General features: G+C 42.7%; 1 protein-coding gene across 1 annotated transcript in view; it reads right to left on the minus strand.

Annotated features, from left to right (window-relative positions):
• Nucleotides 1-20242, minus strand: part of LOC112223275 (cadherin-23) — a 117807-nt gene that overhangs the window by 52075 nt on the left and 45490 nt on the right. Inside the window, exons 6-7 of the mRNA XM_042317137.1 lie at nucleotides 16136-16241; nucleotides 7987-8114 (exon numbers count right to left, since the gene is read on the minus strand). Coding sequence (XP_042173071.1) covers nucleotides 7987-8114; nucleotides 16136-16241 — 234 coding nt within the window. The remainder of the gene's footprint in view (nucleotides 1-7986; nucleotides 8115-16135; nucleotides 16242-20242) is intronic.

The raw sequence follows: 20242 nt of genomic DNA on the forward strand, positions 1-20242 counted from the left end.
TGAAAAGTCTCTGATACAAGATGAGGTATGAATCCCAGCAGTAGCATCTGCATGTTACATAATGGGAGAATCCATGTGATGAGATGCACAGAGAGAGTGAAGTCCAGAGCTGTTCGGCTATCCCCGGGCACCGATGACGTGGATGTCGATTAAGGCAGCCACCCGCACCTCTCTGATTCAGAGGGGTTGGGTTAAATGCAGAAGACACATTTCAGTTGAATGCATTCAGTTGTACAACTGACTAAGTATCCCCCTTCGCTCTGTCTGTCTGTCTGTCTGTCTGTCTGTCTGTCTGTCTGTCTGTCTGTCTGTCTGTCTGTCTGTCTGTCTGTCTGTCTGTCTGTCTGTCTGTCTGTCTGTGTCTGTCTGTCATTCAGTGGAAGAGAGGGTCACACACACACACAAACCGACGACAACATGGGGTTATCACTGTGTGGAAGCATCACACACAGGGCTTTTGTAGTGCAGCACAAGGGATAAATAGTAGCCTGAGTGTCAGTTGTCAGTGTTAACCTTCTATAGCACCTGCCACAGCAGGGGACACTCCAGAAATAGTGACAGATATGAAAGTGTTTGTGGTTAATTGTCTATGTAGCTATGGTTTATTAACTGTTAATGTATGGGGTTAAACACTTCTATATGATTTTCTCGAATGTGTTTCTCTATGTAAGGATGTATGCTCCCTAACTTCTTGACCGGTGTTTTGGCTCACTGCAATGTACTGCTTGTTTCTACAACACTTCCTGTCAAGAACAGAGACACCGAAGCCCAGCCAGCCTAGCTAGCCTGTAGTTTAAATGGAGGTAACTAACAAACGTTTTCAACGCTGCAGGAGCTGTGTTTATTTTGTTGTATTCTAGGACAATGTCGACCGTCTGGGCTTTCAATGTAACAACTGTTTGCTTGCAGAGGACTAATCTGGGGAATTTAAATAACTGGCAAACTTACACAAGCTACTGGGGAATCTATGCCTGCCTACTTTCTCTTTCTCTTTTACTCCAGTAGCTGGATGCTGCTTACTCCAGTAGCTGGATGCTGCTCTGGTCTGGTGGGAGTGTCGCCGCCATCTTGTCTCTCCACAGCCGACTGGCCACTGCTCTACAGGGATCCTTCCCAGAAGATGTCTCCCTCTTCCCTGGAGAATGGAGTTAGTAGGTTGCTTCTGGATGACTTAGTAGATGATCCTATTCTTGACCCTACCAACCAGCCGTGGAGGCACGTCACTCGCAGTGGAATTCGAAAGCAGTGGCCTTTGGCAATAGGGGCCTCCTTTGCGATGAGAAGGCCGGACCGGATACAGACTTCAAAAATCTTGCCTCCCTGGATCCAGAGGTTCCGGCACCTTCATCCTTGCGGGCTTCCACTTCGACATCGGATCCTGAGGTACCTGCATGCTTTGTTCTGTCTCCATCTCCGGTGGCTTCTACCTCAGGTTCAGATCTTCAGAGCTCCCCCTCATCGGATCGTGACTCTGGCCCCTTCATTAGCCACAATGGATTCTATGGCTGGCTCGGGTCCATCGGGACACACCTCCCATCCGTCTTCTAAACCACTCGAGGCGAAAGAACGGCCGGACCACCTCAGCCATTTCACCTGCTGTCGTCATCACCAGCTCTATAGTGAGAAACTATGTGCTATCCTGGAGCACGAATACAGGACATTACAAGGCTGCATCCTACCATTCTACAACAACTGCCGGGGACTGACGCTGTCATAGTCCATGTGGGGTCAAACTACATTATAGGGGCTAGCTCGGAACTGCTAAAAATGAATTATAAAGAACTGATTTGAGCTCTGAAAGATTCCAAAAAGCGGTCAATTATTTCAGGCCTGTTACCATTGCTGGGCTGTGGCTGTGAAAGACTCAGCAAGCTACTGGCATTACACACCTGGCTAAAAGATTACTGTTGCTCTGTTGGCATTACTTTTATAGATAACTTTGACACCTTATGGAAACAGTAGACGCTCTACAGGAATGACAGAGTCCATCCAAATCATCTTGGCTTCTGGACCATGTCCACGCATTTCAAGGTTGCATTGAAAAAGTTACTTGTCAGTGACCCAACCCAGATAATCCCTACCATTGTGTTGCTGTGCTCATGAAAATGTACATTTTCCCAGGGGCATTGGCTGTCATAATGAAGTAACATAATTTATGTCCCTCTAACTCCCCTGAAAGCCTCTGCCAATCGTACAGCTATTGTATGCAGTACTCATGCACCTATGAACCTGAGATATATGTTAGCACTGATGCTAGTTCACCAGAGTAGGAATATGTTTGCCCTAGTAGGAAGACCACTGTGTGCAGCCCACATTAACATATGTAGCCTAACAAACAAGGTTCATGGAATTAATAACTTGCTAGTAACAGATAACATTCATATACTGACTCTCTGAAACTCACTCAGATAATAACTGATGATTCAGTGGCAGTAATACATGGTTTCAACATCTTCAGAAAATACAGGAATGCCAATGGTGGAGGTGTTCCCATTTATGTTCAGAGTCATATTCCTGTAAAGCTTAGATACGATCTCATATCAAATGCTATTGAAGAAATATGGCTACAGATTTTCACCTGCCTCACCTAAAGCCCATTCTTGTGGGAAGCTGCTATAGACCAAGTGCTAACGGTCAGTATCTGGATAATATGTGTGAAATGCTTGATAATGTATGTGATATCATCAGAGGTATATTTTCTGGATAAGCTAAATATTGACTGGCCTTCATCAAGCGGCCCACTCAAGAAAAAGCTTCAAAATGTAACCAGTGCTTGCAACCTGGTTCAGCTTATCAGTCAACCTACCAGGTTATTTACAAATAGCACAGGAATGAAATTATCCATATGTATTGATCACATCTTTACTAATGCTGCAGAAATCTGCTCAAAAGCAGTATCCAAATCCAGCAGATGTAGTGATCACAAATCTAACTGCCTATAGCTCAGGCCCTGAAGCAAGGATATGCATATTCTTGATACCATTTGAAAGGAAACTCTTAAGTTTGTGGAAATGTGAATTGAATGTAGGATAATATAACACAATAGATCTGGTAGAAGACAATTCAAAGAAAAAAACAACCTTTTTTTCACCCAGCCATCACTCTGCTTGTAATTCCGATGATGGGAGCAGTGTATGTCCATTTCAAATGGTTAATTTGAAGTATGAGCGAGCTACAGGACATTTAGTGTGATGTCACCCAGGTACATATGGGCAAATCGTGAAAGAGACATTTGCATTCATATTACATTTTTCTGCAAGAATATCTTAAAATCTGTATACTTGGACTGTGATTTAGCTTTTCCAGTATTAGTAGCCATATTATAAGTTCAACATTTGCAAAACAACCAGTTTTCATAACTTAATAACTGTGAATATTCATATCATTTTTGTCCAAAAGGAAAAGGCATGCTTGTCGCAAAAGGCAGGCACCTACATTTTCGAACAGACACAGGGTGTCCTGTGAAAGCCCAGCTCATTAGCTATCTAGCTAGCTCCGTTTGACCCCGATTGGTGCTTATTTGACAAAGATAGAGTCGTTCAAGTGAAGACCGCCGTGTCATCGGCGTGACATGAAGGTGCCGATCTCTGACAAAATATTGTGTCCTGTAGGATATACTACACCCTTAATGATATAGTGAAGTCTAGTTACAGTCTAGGATCTATAAGGAATACATATGAAGGTGATTTGACTCGCTGAAACAACGTTTAGGGTGAGATTTTCATAGATTCCTTTCTTTTCAAATTGAACGAGTGGAAATACAAAATCGATCGTGCATGCTATATGGACCTTTTTAGGATATGAAAAATTATTTTCTCTAACAAAACAACACTTCATGTTATCTCTGGGACCCTTTGGATGACGAATCAGAGCAAGATTTCTGTCACGACTTCTACCGAAGTCGTTGCCTCTCCTTGTTCGGGCGGTGCTCGGCGTTCGACGTCACCGGTCTTCTAGCCAGCTCATAGTTTAGGGATCCCTATTGTTCCTGTGGATATGCCTTTCCCTATTCATGCCTTAGATAGTCGACCATTAGGGTCAGGGTTTATCAGGGAGGTAACCGCACCTTTCTGTATGATAACGCAGGAGGGTCACAAGGAGAAGATTAGTCTTTTCCTTATTGATTCTCCTGCGTATTCTGTGGTGCTAGGCCTACCCTGGTTAGCTTGCCATAACCCCACTGTTTCTTGGCCACAAAGGGCTCTCACGGGGTGGTCGCGAGAGTGCTCAGGTAGGTGTTTAGGGGTTTCCGTTGGTGCTACTACGGTGGAAAGTCCAGACCAGGTCTCCACAGTGCGCATTCCCTCTGAATATGCCGATTTGGCTCTCGCCAAATGGATCGAAGGCGAATCAATTACCACCCCATCGACGGGGGGATTGTGCGATATATCTCCTGGTAGACGCTGCATATCCCAAGGCTGAAGTGCGTGTTCCTCCGCCTCCTCTAGACATCGAGGGGGTCCCGGCGTACTCTGTTCGATCCATTTTGGATACGAGACGTCGGGCGAGGGGCCTTCAAGTCCTCGTGGACTGGGAGGGTTGCGGGCCGGAGGAGAGATCCTGGGTTCCGGTTGACGACGTGTTAGATCCTTCCATGTTATCAGAATTCCACCGTCTCCATCCGGATCGCCCTGCACCTCGCCCTCCGGGTCGTCCCCGAGGCCGGTGTCGACGCGCGGCTGGAGCGGGGTACTGTCACGACTTCTGCCGATGTCGTTGCCTCTCCTTGTTCGGGCGGTGCTCGGCGTTCGATGTCACCGGTTTTCTAGCCATCATTGATCAATTTTTCATTTTCCATTGGTTTTGTCTTGTCTTCCCACACACCTGTTTTCAATCCCATTCATTACCTGTTGTGTATTTAACCCTCTGTTTCCCCTCATGTCTTTGTCAGAGATTGTTTATTGTCAGTGTAGTGATTTTTGTATAGGTGCGCGACGGGTCTTCGTACCCATATTTGTTTATATTTATTTTTCTTATTAGTGTTATGGAGCATGTTACTTTGGACATTTATTAAAAGACTCCATTTTATACTCCGTTTGACTCTCCTGCGCCTGACTTCCCTGCCACCTATACACATATCTCTGACAATTTTAGAATGTAAGTACAAATTTCACCTTCAGAATTGAATTTATCAAACCTATCGAGATGAAAAAAGTGTTTTGTTGTTAGGCGCATTCCTCAAACAATAGCATGGCATTATTTCGCAGTAATAACTAATGTAAATTGGACAGTGCAATTATAGTAACAACAATTTAATCTTTCAGCCGATTTAAGACACTTATATGTGCCGACTATTGTTATTTCTCTCAAATCTGCGATGGTGAAACAAAGCTCTGCATGATTTTACAACTTTCCCGTTGACGGGATGCCGATCCCTAAGAACTACAACTCTATAGGCCCAGGAGACCAGACAACGTGTAGTGTTGGCTACACAGCTGGAAATGGTTCAACTCTGAGACTATCGATCACTACAGAATAAGAACAAATCCTAGACGTAGAATTACTAGTCTGCAGCTGGAAATTGCGTAAGTCTAGTACGAGAATACCGACAACCGCGGAAGCATCTATTCTATGCAACAACCATCTGTATGCCTGACGTACCATTACAACAGACACTATCCAGAGCTGCTGAGAAAATGCCAACTACGAAAGACATTGTGACTTCTGGGGAAGTTAACCAGAGACTCTCTGATGAACTGACTCTCCAGCAGACGGACCGGCGATTCCAACAGAGAAGACAACAACGACATACGGGCATAAATATATACATTGGAATTAGTTATCAAATGAGGGGCCATTCATTGTGCAAAGGATTAGCATTTCAATTAATATAATGATCTACTGTGTGTAGTGAATCCATGTTGTCTTTCCAGCTTTTACCTGTATCCCACCCCTTTCCATTGTCTATTAAGCCGTCATACACATTTAGCCCACTAGGGACTTATCAATGCATTGTGTTAGTAACTGATAACTGTATTCTTTGTTTATGTATTTCTGTGATTTGTTTAGTTAGATAGTAAATAAATCATTAAGCCAATGTATATTGCTGATTCATTATGGAGGCTAGGGAGGCTTGGGTTTGCGATGTTCAGTAATGAGAACAGATGAGGTAATAAAATACATTAATACAAGACTGTACTCAATAAGATATGAACATATTCTAAGAGTTATATTCGGGAATTGAGACTCTATAAACAACATATTCCTGTGGTGCCCCAACTTCCTAGGTAATTAAAGTTACATGATTAGTTTAATCGCATAATTAAATTACATATAGAGAATGATTTGATAAGCTGGTCTTCACATTTAATGATAGTCCAGGCACTACAGTGTATCTTAATGTAAGATACAACACTTATGCGAGTAGGGTGACGTTACCCCTAGATGGCAGTTTTGCATTTTCCCCGCTAATGGTCAAGGTCAGGATTGGGGAGGGGAACCTGATCCTGGATCTGTAGCAAGGGGAAACTTCACCCCAGAGCAGTGTAGGCCGCTACACACACTTAAACAGAGTGACGTAGGGTCGTATACGGTCCGTTACAAAATTTGAGCAACACAAAAGTACGTAGAACTAAATGTAAAAACGATGATCCGTCACTGCTTTTGCGGAGTTGAGTGAAATGGTTAGGGCTCTTTAGATTGTACTAATAGTTAACCTATACTACGGAATCGGTGTCCCTAAACCAGGACGGTTGTTGCTCAATATCTCATAATGTGACTAAAAAACTTTGTATACAACAGCCAACTTTCTGGGACATAGGAATATATATAGGCAGAAATCTTAAATTCTTGTTAATCTAACTACAGTGTCCAATTTGCAGTAGCTATTACAGAAAAGAGAGCCAGTGTTATTGTTTGAGGAAATTGCGTAACAACAAAACACTTTCATCAAGGCAACTGGTTTGATACAATCACCTCTGAAGGTAAATACTGAACTTAGATTGCGTAATCTTGCTCTGATTTGTCATCCTGAGGGTCCCAGAGATAATATTGAGTGTAGTTTTGTATGAAAAATATCTATTTCTATATTCAAATGTAAAAACTGGGTTGTACAGTTTGACCCCACTGCTGTCTCTGGCTCCACACCCCGCCTACCCACCCGGCAATCTAGATGTATGAAAGTTAGTGTATTTTCTGTAGGGAAGCTTATGATCCATCATGTATGACATAACCTGGAGTGTGTAAACTAAAAAAAATGTATTACCAAAATGTATTATAAAAGTGGAAAATCTTTAATTAAAACTTTTTCGGGATTGGTGTCCCTTCCACGGATCGGTTGAGCTAAGGTAGGCTAATGAGATTAGCATGAGGTTGTAAGTAACAAGACAATTTCCCAGGACATCTGATATTGGCAGAAAGCTTAAAATCTTGTTAATCTAACTGCACTGTCCAATTTACAGTAGCTATTACAGTGAAAGAACACCATGTTATTGTTTGAGGAGAGTGCACAATTTTTAACATGGAAAAGTTATTAATAAACAAATTAGGCTAATTTGGGCAGCCTTGACACAACATTTTTAACAGAAATGCAATGGTTCATTGGGTCAGCCATCTAGTGGGCAAAATCTAAATTTCACCTGGCTGGAATTATATATTATGGCCTTTCTCTTGCATTTTAAAGATGATGGTACAAAAAAAATACAAAAAATGTGATGTTTTTTTCTTTGTATTATATTTTACCAGCTCTATTGTGTTATATACACTACTACATTCCTTTCACATTTCCATAAACTTCAAATGGTACCGAGAATATGCATATCCTTGCTTCAGGGCCTGAGCTACAGGCAGTTAGATTTGGGTACGTCATTTTAGGTGAAAATTGAAAAAAATAGCTAATCCTTAACCTGTTTGCAACAGTAGTACATGACAGGATTGGGATCAATTCAAAGTGAAGTCAGTGAGTGTTGGATGAAACCTACATGATTGTTGCATGCATGAGTGTTGGTTGAAACCATTAGAAAGCATAAAGTTGGGTGATGTACTGACAAACAGCTCGACGGTGACAGAGACACTGCTGTTAAGGGATGGGTTCCCGCCGTCTTTAGCCATCACAGTTAGGTAGATCATTCCTTCAGGGACCATCTCGTAGTCCAGAGGGCTGTTCACACTGATCACTGAGGACAGGACAGGACGAGAGAGAGAGAGATAATACAGCAACTTTATATTTTGGTTACATTAAAACAATGTACAACTCCTAATGTAGAACTGCTAATAATGTTAATTGCCAAATACCAAAATGAATGTGCTTCAATCTATAGCTAGAGGACTCCTGGAGTGATAAGTATAATTTCTGTCTTATCTGTTGTTGTCTAGTACTGTCTTTTTGCTAGCTAGGGCCATCTACTTTAAGAGGCTGTCTTCCCAGTAGCCTACTTGGTGTGTGAACTGCTGTCTGCTCGTGGAGACGATCTGTGTCTGCACAACATTATCTCACTACAGGTGTCCCCCAGAACTCGGTTCTAGGACCTCTCCTATTCTCTCTATACAATGTGTTGGGTTGTAATTTGAAATACATGCTACACCAGAGTTACTAAGTAAGGGAAAAGGCTATCACATGGTTGCGGTCACTGATAAGGGTGGACAGCTGTGGATTAGAGAAGAATGGGGGCCGAGGTCAGGTCAGGTCTCATGAAAGGAGAAGAAACAGTTTATTACTCACATCACATAACTTCCTGCCTAGCAACAAATATGTAATGTTTAGAGAAAAGGAGACGACTCCACCTAAAGGGGGTATAAATACTTGTGCTGGTGGGAACATGTCTTTGTCTTATGCAGCTGTGTGACACAGTGGGTGAATAAACTTGGTTTCAGCTTTATTAGTCGTCCGTCAGTTTTTACTCCGTTTATTTAGAACCTAACAGTTGGCGCTGCGAGCAGGGTTCACCTCGATTTACAGTTGAACTAGAGAGTCTGAATCAGTGTGTTTGTATTTACAGTAGTGATAGACAGCTGGAGGCATTTTGTTTTTCACAAGTTCAGCAGGCTGTGAATTCTGCAAACAACGTTTCCATGATGGGCTATTAGCAGGACAATAGACTTGTCATACCTTTACAAAAGAATAGTCTAATAGCTCAGCTAGATGTGTGAAACAAATCATCCCGACTTAAAATGTATTAAGTACTATAAAGTTTTACATCTCTAAGTCCAAACCTTCTAACTCCAACCTGCACAATGTCGGATAAAGCATACAGTATATGTTCATCAACATGCTTCAACATGCTTTCGTTAATAAAATAATGATAAAAACACTTTCAAAATGCAGTTGTTTATTTCAACTATCAGCAGGAAAATAGACTCTTGCTGAGTTTAGGGACTTGAAATGTATTAATGGATGTTTGTGAGGCATGTCACTTCTCTCATCTCTTTTGCATAGCCCACCAAATACACTGTTTTCTAACCACATCTGGATGGATACATAGCACATTACTATGGGAATATCACTGAATGACAGAGCATGGGGGCGAGTCTTGATAAATCAATCCGATTTTTATTTGGAAATGTTATAGGAATATTTTGTTCTGATGCACATGGATCAGATTCAAACTTGGAAGACCGAGATTCAAGTCACTGAAGGCAGACCAGCAGAAAGAGAAACATTCTCTGAGGGCAGAGATACGTGCGACAGCTGATGTATTGGTCCAGCGAGTCACTCGTCATTGTCGGAGCGAGTCAGGGCGAGAATGAAGCGTTGAAGAGGGAGCGGAATGAGATCCATGCCAGGCACACCTGTGAGGACACGTTGTACAGCACCATACTTTGGCTACTATACCCACCATACAGAGGAGCCCTGCTGATCCGTCTTCTGAACAGTCGCCTGAACGGAAACCCCAACATCTCCGGATTCCTACCGCAAGCTCTGAACCTTTTTTTCTTCACCTGGATCATCGCAGCTACAGTGCCTTGCGAAAGTATTCGGCCCCCTTGAACTTTGCGACCTTTTGCCACATTTCAGGCTTCAAACATAAAGATATAAAACTGTATTTTTTTGTGAAGAATCAACAACAAGTGGGACACAATCATGAAGTGGAATGACATTTATTGGATATTTCAAACTTTTTTAACAAATCAAAAACTGAAAAATTGGGCGTGCAAAATTATTCAGCCCCCTTAAGTTAATACTTTGTAGCTGTTACGGCTTTCTTCCGTCGAAGGAGAGTCGGACCAAAATGCAGCGTGGTTAGTTCGATACATGTTAAATAACGATGAAAACGAACAATACAAAACAACAAACGGAAATGTGAAAACCTATACAGCCTGTCTGGTGACAACTAACACAGAGACAGGAACAATCACCCACAAACACACAGTGAAACCCAGGCTACCTAAATATGGTTCCCAATCAGAGACAACGAGAATCACCTGACTCTGATTGAGAACCGCCTTAGGCAGCCATAGACTATGCTAGACACCCCTACTCAGCCACAATCCCAATACCTACGAAAAACCCATATACATAAACACAACACAAAATAAACCGATGTCAAACCCTGGCCTGACCAAATAAATAAGAAAAACACAAAATACTAAGACCAGGGCGTGACAGTAGCGCCACCTTTTGCTGCGATTACAGCTGTAAGTCGCTTGGGGTATGTCTCTATCAGTTTTGCACATCGAGAGACTGAAATGTTTTCCCATTCCTCCTTGCAAAACAGCTCGAGCTCAGTGAGGTTGGATGGAGAGCATTTGTGAACAGCAGTTTTCAGTTCTTTCAACAGATTCTCGATTGGATTCAGGTCTGGACTTTGACTTGGCCATTCTAACACCTGGATATGTTTATTTTTGAACCATTCCATTGTAGATTTTGCTTTATGTTTTGGATCATTGTCTTGTTGGAAGACAAATCTCCGTCCCAGTCTCAGGTCTTTTGCAGACTCCATCAGGTTTTCTTCCAGAATGGTCCTGTATTTGGCTCCATCCATCTTCCCATCAATTTTAACCATCTTCCCTGTCCCTGCTGAAGAAAAGCAGGCCCAAACCATGATGCTGCCAGCACCATGTTTGACAGTGGGGATGGTGTGGTCAGGGTGATGAGCTGTGTTGCTTTTACGCCAAACATAATGTTTTGCATTGTTGCCAAAAAGTTCAATTTTGGTTTCATCTGACTAGAGCACCTTCTTCCACATGTTTGGTGTGTCTCCCAGGTGGCTTGTGGCAAACTTTAAACAACACTTTTTATGGACATCTTTAAGAAATGGCTTTCTTCTTGCCACTCTTCCATAAAGGCCAGATTTGTGCAATATACGACTGATTGTTGTCCTATGGACAGAGTCTCCCACCTCAGCTGTAGATCTCTGCAGTTCATCCAGAGTGATCATGGGCCTCTTGGCTGCATCTCTGATCAGTCTTCTCCTTGTATGAGCTGAAAGTTAAGAGGGACGGCCAGGTCTTGTTAGATTTGCAGTGGTCTGATACTCCTTCCATTTCAATATTATCGCTTGCACAGTGATCCTTGGGATGTTTAAAGCTTGGGAAATCTTTTTGTATCCAAATCCGGCTTTAAACTTCTTCACAACAGTATCTCGGACCTGCCTGGTGTGTTCCTTGTTCTTCATGATGCTCTCTGCGCTTTTAACGGACCTCTGAGACTATCACAGTGCAGGTGCATTTATACAGAGACTTGATTACACACAGGTGGATTGTATTTATCCTCATTAGTCATTTAGGTCAACATTGGATCATTCAGAGATCCTCACTGAACTTCTGGAGAGAGTTTGCTGCACTGAAAGTAAAGGGGCTGAATAATTTTGCACGCCCAATTTTTCAGTTTTTGATTTGTTAAAATGTTTTGAAATATCCAATAAATGTCGTTCCACTTCATGATTGTGTCCCACTTGTTGTTGATTCTTCACAACAAAATACAGTTTTATATCTTTATGTTTGAAGCCTGAAATGTGGCAAAAGGTCGCAAAGTTCAAGGGGGCCGAATACTTTCGCAAGGCACTGTATCATCATAACCAACTTGCCCTCCAAATACACCTGTTTTCAACCAAGATCTCAGCGATCACTGCCTCATTGACTGCATCCGTAATGGGTCTCCAGTCAAACGACCACCCCTCACCACTGTCAAACGCTCCAACCACTGTCAAACGCTCAGCGTGCAGGCCTTCCTGATCGACCTGGCCCGGGTATCCTGGAAGGATATTGATCTCATCCCGCCAGTAGAGGATGCCTGGTCATTCTTTAAATTGCCTTCCTCACCATCTTAAATAAAGCATGCTCCTTTCAAAAAATGTAGAACAGGAACAAGTATAGCCCTTGGTTCTCTCCAGACCTGAATGCCCTTGACCAGCACAAACACATCCTGTGGCATTGTGCATTAGCATTGAATAGCCTGATAGCATCGAATGATAGCATCGAATTAGCATGATATGCAACTTTTCAGGGAAGTCAGGAACAAATATACACAGGCAGTTAGGAAAGCTAAGGCTAGCTTTTTCAAGCAGATATTTGCATCCTGTAGCACAAACTCAAAGTTCTGGGACACTGTAAAGTCCATGGAGAATATGAGAACCTCCTCCCAGCTGCCCACTGCACTGAGGCTAGGAAACACTGTCACCACCGATAAATCCACTATAATTGAGCATTTCAAAAGGCATTTTTGTACGGCTGACCATGCTTTCCACCTGGCTACCCTTACCCCGGTCAACAGCCCTGCACTTCCCACAGCAACTCGCCCAAGCGGCCCCATTTCCCCTTCACCCAAATCCAGATAGCTGATGTTCAGCCGGGCTAGACAATCTGGACCCTCTCTTTTTAAAATTATCTGCCGAAATTGTTGCAACCCCTATTACTAGCCTGTTCAACCTCTCTTTCGTATCGTCTGAGATTCCCAAAACTCATCCAGAACGTCACAAGCCACCTGGTGTTCATCATTCCCAAGTTCTTCCATGTCACTCCTCTCCTCTGCACAATCTACTAGCTTCCAATCAAAGCTTGCATCCACTACAAGACCACTGTACTTGCCTACGGAGCAGCAAGAGGAACTGCCCCACCCTACCTTCATGCTATGTTCAAACCGTACACCCCAACCTGAGTACTCCGTTCTGCCACTTCTGGTCTCTTGGCTCTCCCAACCATACTAAGCCCAGGGAAAACTATTTTCTGTCCATGCACCCCAATGATGGAACCAGCTTCCCCCTGAAGCTAGGACAGCAGAGTCCCTGCCCATCTTCTGAAAACCAACATCTTCAAATACTATTTTAAATAAACCCACAGCTGAGAGCTGCTTTATTTAAGAAGAATGTACTTACACTAACCACGTTTCCATCCACAGTTTTTATGTCAGTAAAGTCATTCCATATAAAAAACAATCACCACAGCTGTGATGAAAACAGGCAGTTCTTCAGCAGAAATCGGGTCCTCTCCATGTTCGGGCGGTGCTCGGCGGTCTCTAGCCATCATCGATCCACTTTTCATTTTCCATGTGTTTTGTCTTGTTTTTCCTCACACCTGGTTTCAATTCCCTCAATCATTTGTTGTGTATTTAACCCTCTGCTCCCCCCATGTCTTTGTGTGGGATTGTTTATTGTAAGTGCTTGTGCACGTGTTGTTCGGTGCGTGACAGGTTTTTGTACCCAATTATTCTTGTTATTTTTATGCCGTGGGTTTTGCTATTAAACTGCTCCGGCTATTACCAAGTTCTGCTCTCATGCGTCTGACTTCCCTGCCACTGATTACGCACCCCTTACACTTGGAGTCACGCAATGATATGGTGTGTGGTCCTCCCACTACGACTTGGAAAGCAAGCAGTTTATTAGGCTACAAATGAAATAAGATGAACTTCACAGGATGGTGAAAGTGCGCTTTGATCTTGATAATAATAATAATTCCAATAAATATTGAAGGTCTTATTCTGCTGACATGATGATAGATTCTTGACTGCCATTTAACAAATAAAAATATTCTCGCTCTAATCGACAATAATTTCATCATACCCGCACAGCCTAGTGTTATTTAGGGCGGCAGGGTAGCCTAGTGGTTAGAGCGTTGGACTACTAACCGAATCCCCGAGCTGACAAGGTACAAATCTGTCGTTCTGCCCCTGAACAGGCAGTTAACCCACTGTTCCTAGACCGTCATTAAAAATAAGAATTTGTTCTAACTGACTTGCCTAGTTAACTAAAGGTAAATACAAATTTAAGGCAAAACTATTGTTAGAGTTAAAAATGAGATGGAAAACTATTGAAATTTAGATTTTTATTCGGAACATGAAAACTTACAGTGGGGCAAAAAAGTATTTAGTCAGCCACCAATTGTGCAAGTTCTCCCACTTAAAAAGATGAGAGAGGCTTGTAATTTTCATCATAGGTACACTTCAACTATGACAGACAAAATGAGAAAAAAAATCCAGAAAATCACATTGTAGGATTTTTAATGAATTTATTTGCAAATTATGGTGGAAAATAAGTATTTGGTCACCTACAAACAAGCAAGATGTCTGGCTCTCACAGACCTGTAACTTATTCTTTAAGAGGCTCCTCTGTCCTCCACTCGTTACCTGTATTAATGGCACCTGTTTGAACTTGTTATCAGTATAAAAGACACCTGTCCACAACATCAAACAGTCACACTCCACTATGGCCAAGACCAAAGAGCTGTCAAAGGACACCAGAAACAAAATTGTAGACCTGAATCTGCAATAGGTAAGCAGCTTGGTTTGTAGAAATCAACTGTGGGAGCAATTATTAGGAAATGGAAGACATACAAGACCACTGATAATCTCCCTCGATCTGGGGCTCCACGCAAGATCTCACCCCGTGGGGTCAAAATGATCACAAGAACGGTGAGCAAAAATCCCAGAACCACACGGGGGGACCTAGTGAATGACCTGCAGAGAGCTGGGACCAAAGTAACAAAGCCTACCATCAGTAACACACTACACCGCTAGGGACTCAAACCCTGCAGTGCCAGACGTGTCTGAAGTATGCTAGAGAGCATTTGGATGATCCAGAAGAAGATTGTGAGAATGTCATATGGTCAGATGAAACCAAAATATAACTTTTTGGTAAAAACTCAACTCGTCGTGTTTAGAGGACAAAGAATGCTGTGTTGCATCCAAAGAACACCATATCTACTACTGTGAAGCATGGGGGTGAAAACATCATGCTTTGTGGCTGTTTTTCAGGGACCAGGATGACTGATCCGTGTAAAGGAAAGAATGAATGGGGCCATGTATCGTGAGATTTTGAGTGAAAACCTCCTTCCATCAGCAAGGGCATTGAAGATGAAATGTGGCAATAATCCCAAACACACCGCCCGGGCAACGAAGGAGTGGCTTCGTAAGAAGCATTTCAAGGTCCTGGAGTGGCCTAGCCAGTCTCCAGATCTCAACCCCATAGAAAATCTTTGGAGGGAGTTGAAAGTCCGTGTTGCCCAGCAACAGCCCCAAAACATCAATGCTCTAGAGGAGATCTGCATGGAGGAATGGGCCAAAATACCAGCAACAGTGTGTGAAAACCTTGTGAAGACTTACAGAAAACGTTTGACCTCTGTCATTGCCAACAAAGGGTATATAACAAAGTAGCGAGATAAACTTTTGTTATTGACCAAATACTTATTTTCCACCATAATTTGCAAATAAATTCATTAAAAGTCCAACAATGTGATTTTCTGGAATTTTTCTAATTTTGTCTGTCATAGTTGAAGTGTACCTATGATGAAAATTACAGGCCTCTCTCATCTTTTTAATTAAGTGGGAGAACTTGCACAATTGGTGGCTGACTAAATACTTTTTTGCCCCACTGTAAGTGAAAAATTGCATTTTGTGTGCACTACATCATCACGCACTGATTTATATCCACAAGAAAATCAATTTGGTGGAAATACATCACGAGTGGGAAAATTTGCATATTTTCTTCCTGAGGATTCTAGAGTATTCACATTAAAATCTGTCCCAATTGGATGGAAGCCTAGATATGTGGTTGTCCCACCTAGACATCTTAGGATAAATGCACTATGTCGCTTAGGACAATGACTAAAATGTAAAATGTAAATGTGCATTATGGCCGGACAAAAATATAAATTGGTAAAGGTTTTGTTGAAGGTATTGAGATTACTCAAAACAAGTATAAATTCAATGTGTGCATGTGTCTGTGTTTATTTGCGTGTATGCGTGTGCCTGTGTGTGTATGCTGACCTGCGTAGCCCTCCACCATGGTGATTCTGAAGTAACCACGGAACGCAGACACTGATGTGATGGTGTAGGTCAGGAAGTTGTTAGGGGGAGAGTCCTCATCTGTTGCCTGAGAGAGAAAGATAGTGATTACAAGTTATTATTTTTAGAATTTTGTTATTACAATGTATTTAACTCAAGTGCAGTTGTAACATTGATGTGGCAATATTTACTCAATGTTTGTCATGCCAATAAAGCCGTTTCTATTTCAATTTGACAGGGGGAAAAGCGAGGGGGGATAGAGGAAGAGGAGCGGTGGAGAGGAGAGGGCGAGGGGGAGGGGGTTTGGAGAGGGAGGTAGAGAAAGAGTGAGTGAGTGAGTGAGTGAGTGAGTGAGTGAGTGAGTGAGTGAGTGAGTGAGTGAGTGAGTGAGTGAGTGAGTGAGTGAGTGAGCGAGTGAGTGAGCGAGTGAGCGAGTGAGTGAGCGAGTGAGTCAGCGATAAAATTATTACACTTGAATGAGACAGACGATGTTTGTAGGAGTTTGGATGCACAGATGGTACAGTATCAGTGTTACAGTGTTAAAGCCTGTGGATAAGACAGCAGGCTGTCAGTCAGTGTGTTATTGGGTAGATTAGAATTTAGGCCCATTATTAGCATACCAGTGTTAAAGATGAACTCTCAAACTTTGTATAATTTCAGCCAGAAGTTTTGAGAGTGGTGCTCACAAGCCAAAAGTGGTCCCTGTTTTATGTGTACTATGCCATCAAATTGTATACTACGTCATCAACTTTTTGGGGTGCAATTCGCATGATATGTTAGGAATCCAATCTGAACTATACATTACGTTGTTCTTAAGATCCTGGACTGCATATTTAATATTGAATAAACACCAGCGAAGCAGCAGAGCAAACAGGGAAAAGCCAGAAGTGTGAATGTCCCATGCCAATTAACAGAAACACGTTTAGCATCTCCAAGCCTCCACTCATACAACCCGCTCAGACATACATGGACCCACTTCTTGACATGGAAGTAGGTGATTAGACATATCTTTTTGAGTGCTTAAAGCTTAATTACTCTTCTCAGTCTTGTAATGTTTTAAGTGACAAACTATCCATTTAATTTGGTGTGACTTTTTAATATTATAATATATAATATTCTATATAATGTCTATCTCTCTCTCTCTCTCTCTCTCTCTCTCTCTGTGTCCCATTCTAAATTAATCCAAACAACAACAACACTCAGAACTCCAGCTGGAATGGATAGAATATTAATCCTGAGGCATTAACAGTCATTGGAGCTTCCTAGGGCCCATCTCTATATCTCTTAATCTATCTTGCTCACCTTCGCACCTCTCTCTCGCTCTCTCTTGCTCACTATCTCTTCAAATACTTTATGATAAGGCATAACCCTCCAACCAACTGAGAGGGGTGAAAGATAAACAAAGAGAGGAGGAGGAGGAAAAGATAGGGAGAGGAAAGGAGAGACGGAAGCAGGGAAACAGAGACTCTGGGAAAGAAAAGGCATTATTTGTACTGAGAAAGGGATTATGTGTGTGGGGCTGAAAGGGAGAAAATCTTTTGTGTGCTTTGTGTCAGAGTATCCCCTTCCCTATCATCTCTCACTCCTTTCCTTTTGGGTTCACAGTACCCCTTGCTCTCTCTCTCTCTTAGATCCAGGGTTTTCAGAGGCTTGGGGGTCTGGTCATTGGCAAATCCATAATCGCTGACACGCACAATTTCCACTTGCTGGCTTCCTTATTTCTCTCAGGCATCATATTAATAGCCAGTGTTTAAGGTTAGCTCCGTCTAATCAAATACAGCAAATAGACCGTTCAGTCCCAGCTCACATACACATTCCCGCACGTGCACATACACACACACACACACACACACACGGCAAATAAAGCATGGCGGGAGACCCTGAAACATGCTGAGCTGTGCCAAGTCCCAAATGCCATCATACTCCCTATTTAGTGCACTACTTTTAACCAAGGTCAAAAGTAGTGCACTAAATAGGGAATAGGATGACCCAAAGGTAAAGCACTAAATGGGGAATAGGCTGAAAATGTACACTCGAATTTGAGCTCAGGTTCATCCTGTTTCTACCACTTGATTAGAGTCCACCTTGGGTAAATTCAAATGATTGGACATGATTTGAAAAGGCACACACCAGTCTATATTAGGTCCCACAGTTCAATTAAGAGTGCATGTCAGAGCAAAAACCAAGCCATGAGGTCTAAGGAATTGTCCGTAGAGCTCCGAGACAGGATTGTGTCGGGGCACAAATCTGGGGAATGTTACAAAATATGTCTGCAGCATTGAAGGTCCCTCAGAACACAGTGGCCTCCATCATTCTTAAATGAAAGAAGTGTGGCACCACAAAGCTGGCTGCCCGGCCAAACTGAGCAATCGGGGGAGAAGGGCCTTGGTCAGGGAGGTGACCAGAAATTCGATGGCCACTCTGACAGAGCTCTAGAGTTCCTCTGTGGAGATGGGAGAACCTTCCAGAAGGACAACCATCTCTGCAGCACTCCAACAATCAGGCCTTTATGGTAGTGTGGCCAGACGGAAGCCACTCCTTTGTAAAAGGTGCATGACAGCATGCTTGGAGTTTGCCAAAAGGCACCTAAAGGACTCTCAGACCACGAGAAACAAGATTTTCTGGTCATATGAAACCAAGATCGAACTCTTTGGCCTGAATGCCAAGAGCCACATCTGGAAGAAACAGGGATCAATCCCTACAGTGAAGCATGGTGGTGGCAGCATCATGCTGTGGGATGTGGGAAACTCCAGAGTGCTCAGGACCTTGGACTGGGGCGAAGGTTCACCTTCCAACAGGACAACGACCCTAAGCACACAGGCAAGACAACACAGAAGTCACTGAATGTCCTTGAGTGGCCCAGCCATAGCCTGGAATTGAACCCAATCGAACATCTCTGGAGAGAACTGAAAATTGCTGTGCAGCATCGCTCCCCATCCAACCTGACAGAGCTTAAGGATCTGCAGAAAAGAATGGGAAAAACTCCCATACAGATGTGCCAAACTTGCAGCATCATACCCAAGAATACTCAATGCAGTAATCGCTGCCAAAGGTGCTTCAACAAAGTACTGAGTAAAGTGTCTGAATACTTCCAGTGGTTGCTCCTATAGAAGTTTTGCGATTATGCTGCGGTATTTAGAGGTAATATGTGGTTTAGTACTGTACCCTGCGTCACCACTTCATTGCTACAGACCAGGGCAAGGGGGAGTTAGAGCACTGATTATGCTTTTGTGTCTCTAACTGAATGGGCGACATAAACCTAAATAGAAACTGATAATTGTGCACAATTTCAGTATTGCTTACTAAAACTGTTGTTACACTGTTGTTACACAAGTTTTTATTTTTTAATTATGTTAGGATTATTTTGCTCTAGTGTAGCCCACTCCTGACCCATCACATTGTACAGCGCCTGAATGGTGCAACTGTCTAAGACACTGCATTGCCGTACAAGCTGTGTTGCTACAGATGCTGGTTCAATACCTGTGCGGGCCTCAACTGGGAGACCCCTGAGATGACTGTAGGTTTTGGTTTCTCCCCCTCTAAAAATAGAAATAAAGAATTTGAAATAACAAACTGGCTTTATTTACAAATTAGTAACAATGTCTTACCCCATGTTCAAGAATGGCTCTTTTCTCGCTCATTTTACCTGATTTGAAAACAAAAACATCTCCAAAATATTATTTTTTACACAAAGCGATTATTATTATTTTTATTGTTAATTTAGAATGATATAAAAGCCCCTTGGATATTCTCACAGATATGTTATTAACCCTGTTATTAGCAGGAGATTATATATTGGTCATATTGGTCATGGCTCCCGAGTGGCGCACAATGGGATTGCCTTGCAGTTCTCCAGCTGTATCCACTGAAAGCGCGTGAGGTTCAAGGCACGAGAGCAGGGGGCATGGGATGGGCTGCAGAGCCGTGCACAGAAGACGGGAGCTAGCCCATGGGGAAGGGAGGAGGAGGAAGGGAAAGGGGGCGTGGTCCCCCGCCACACTGGGAAGCACTTTAACACTTTAAGGGGAATTGCACTAATAAAGCGCTGACGAGGGAAACGTTCCCACTGTTCTTAGTGCCAGTCTGCAC

The sequence above is a fragment of the Oncorhynchus tshawytscha genome, unplaced genomic scaffold (assembly GCF_018296145.1).
Source record: "Oncorhynchus tshawytscha isolate Ot180627B unplaced genomic scaffold, Otsh_v2.0 Un_scaffold_15173_pilon_pilon, whole genome shotgun sequence".
Classification (NCBI taxonomy): Eukaryota; Metazoa; Chordata; class Actinopteri; order Salmoniformes; family Salmonidae; genus Oncorhynchus; species Oncorhynchus tshawytscha.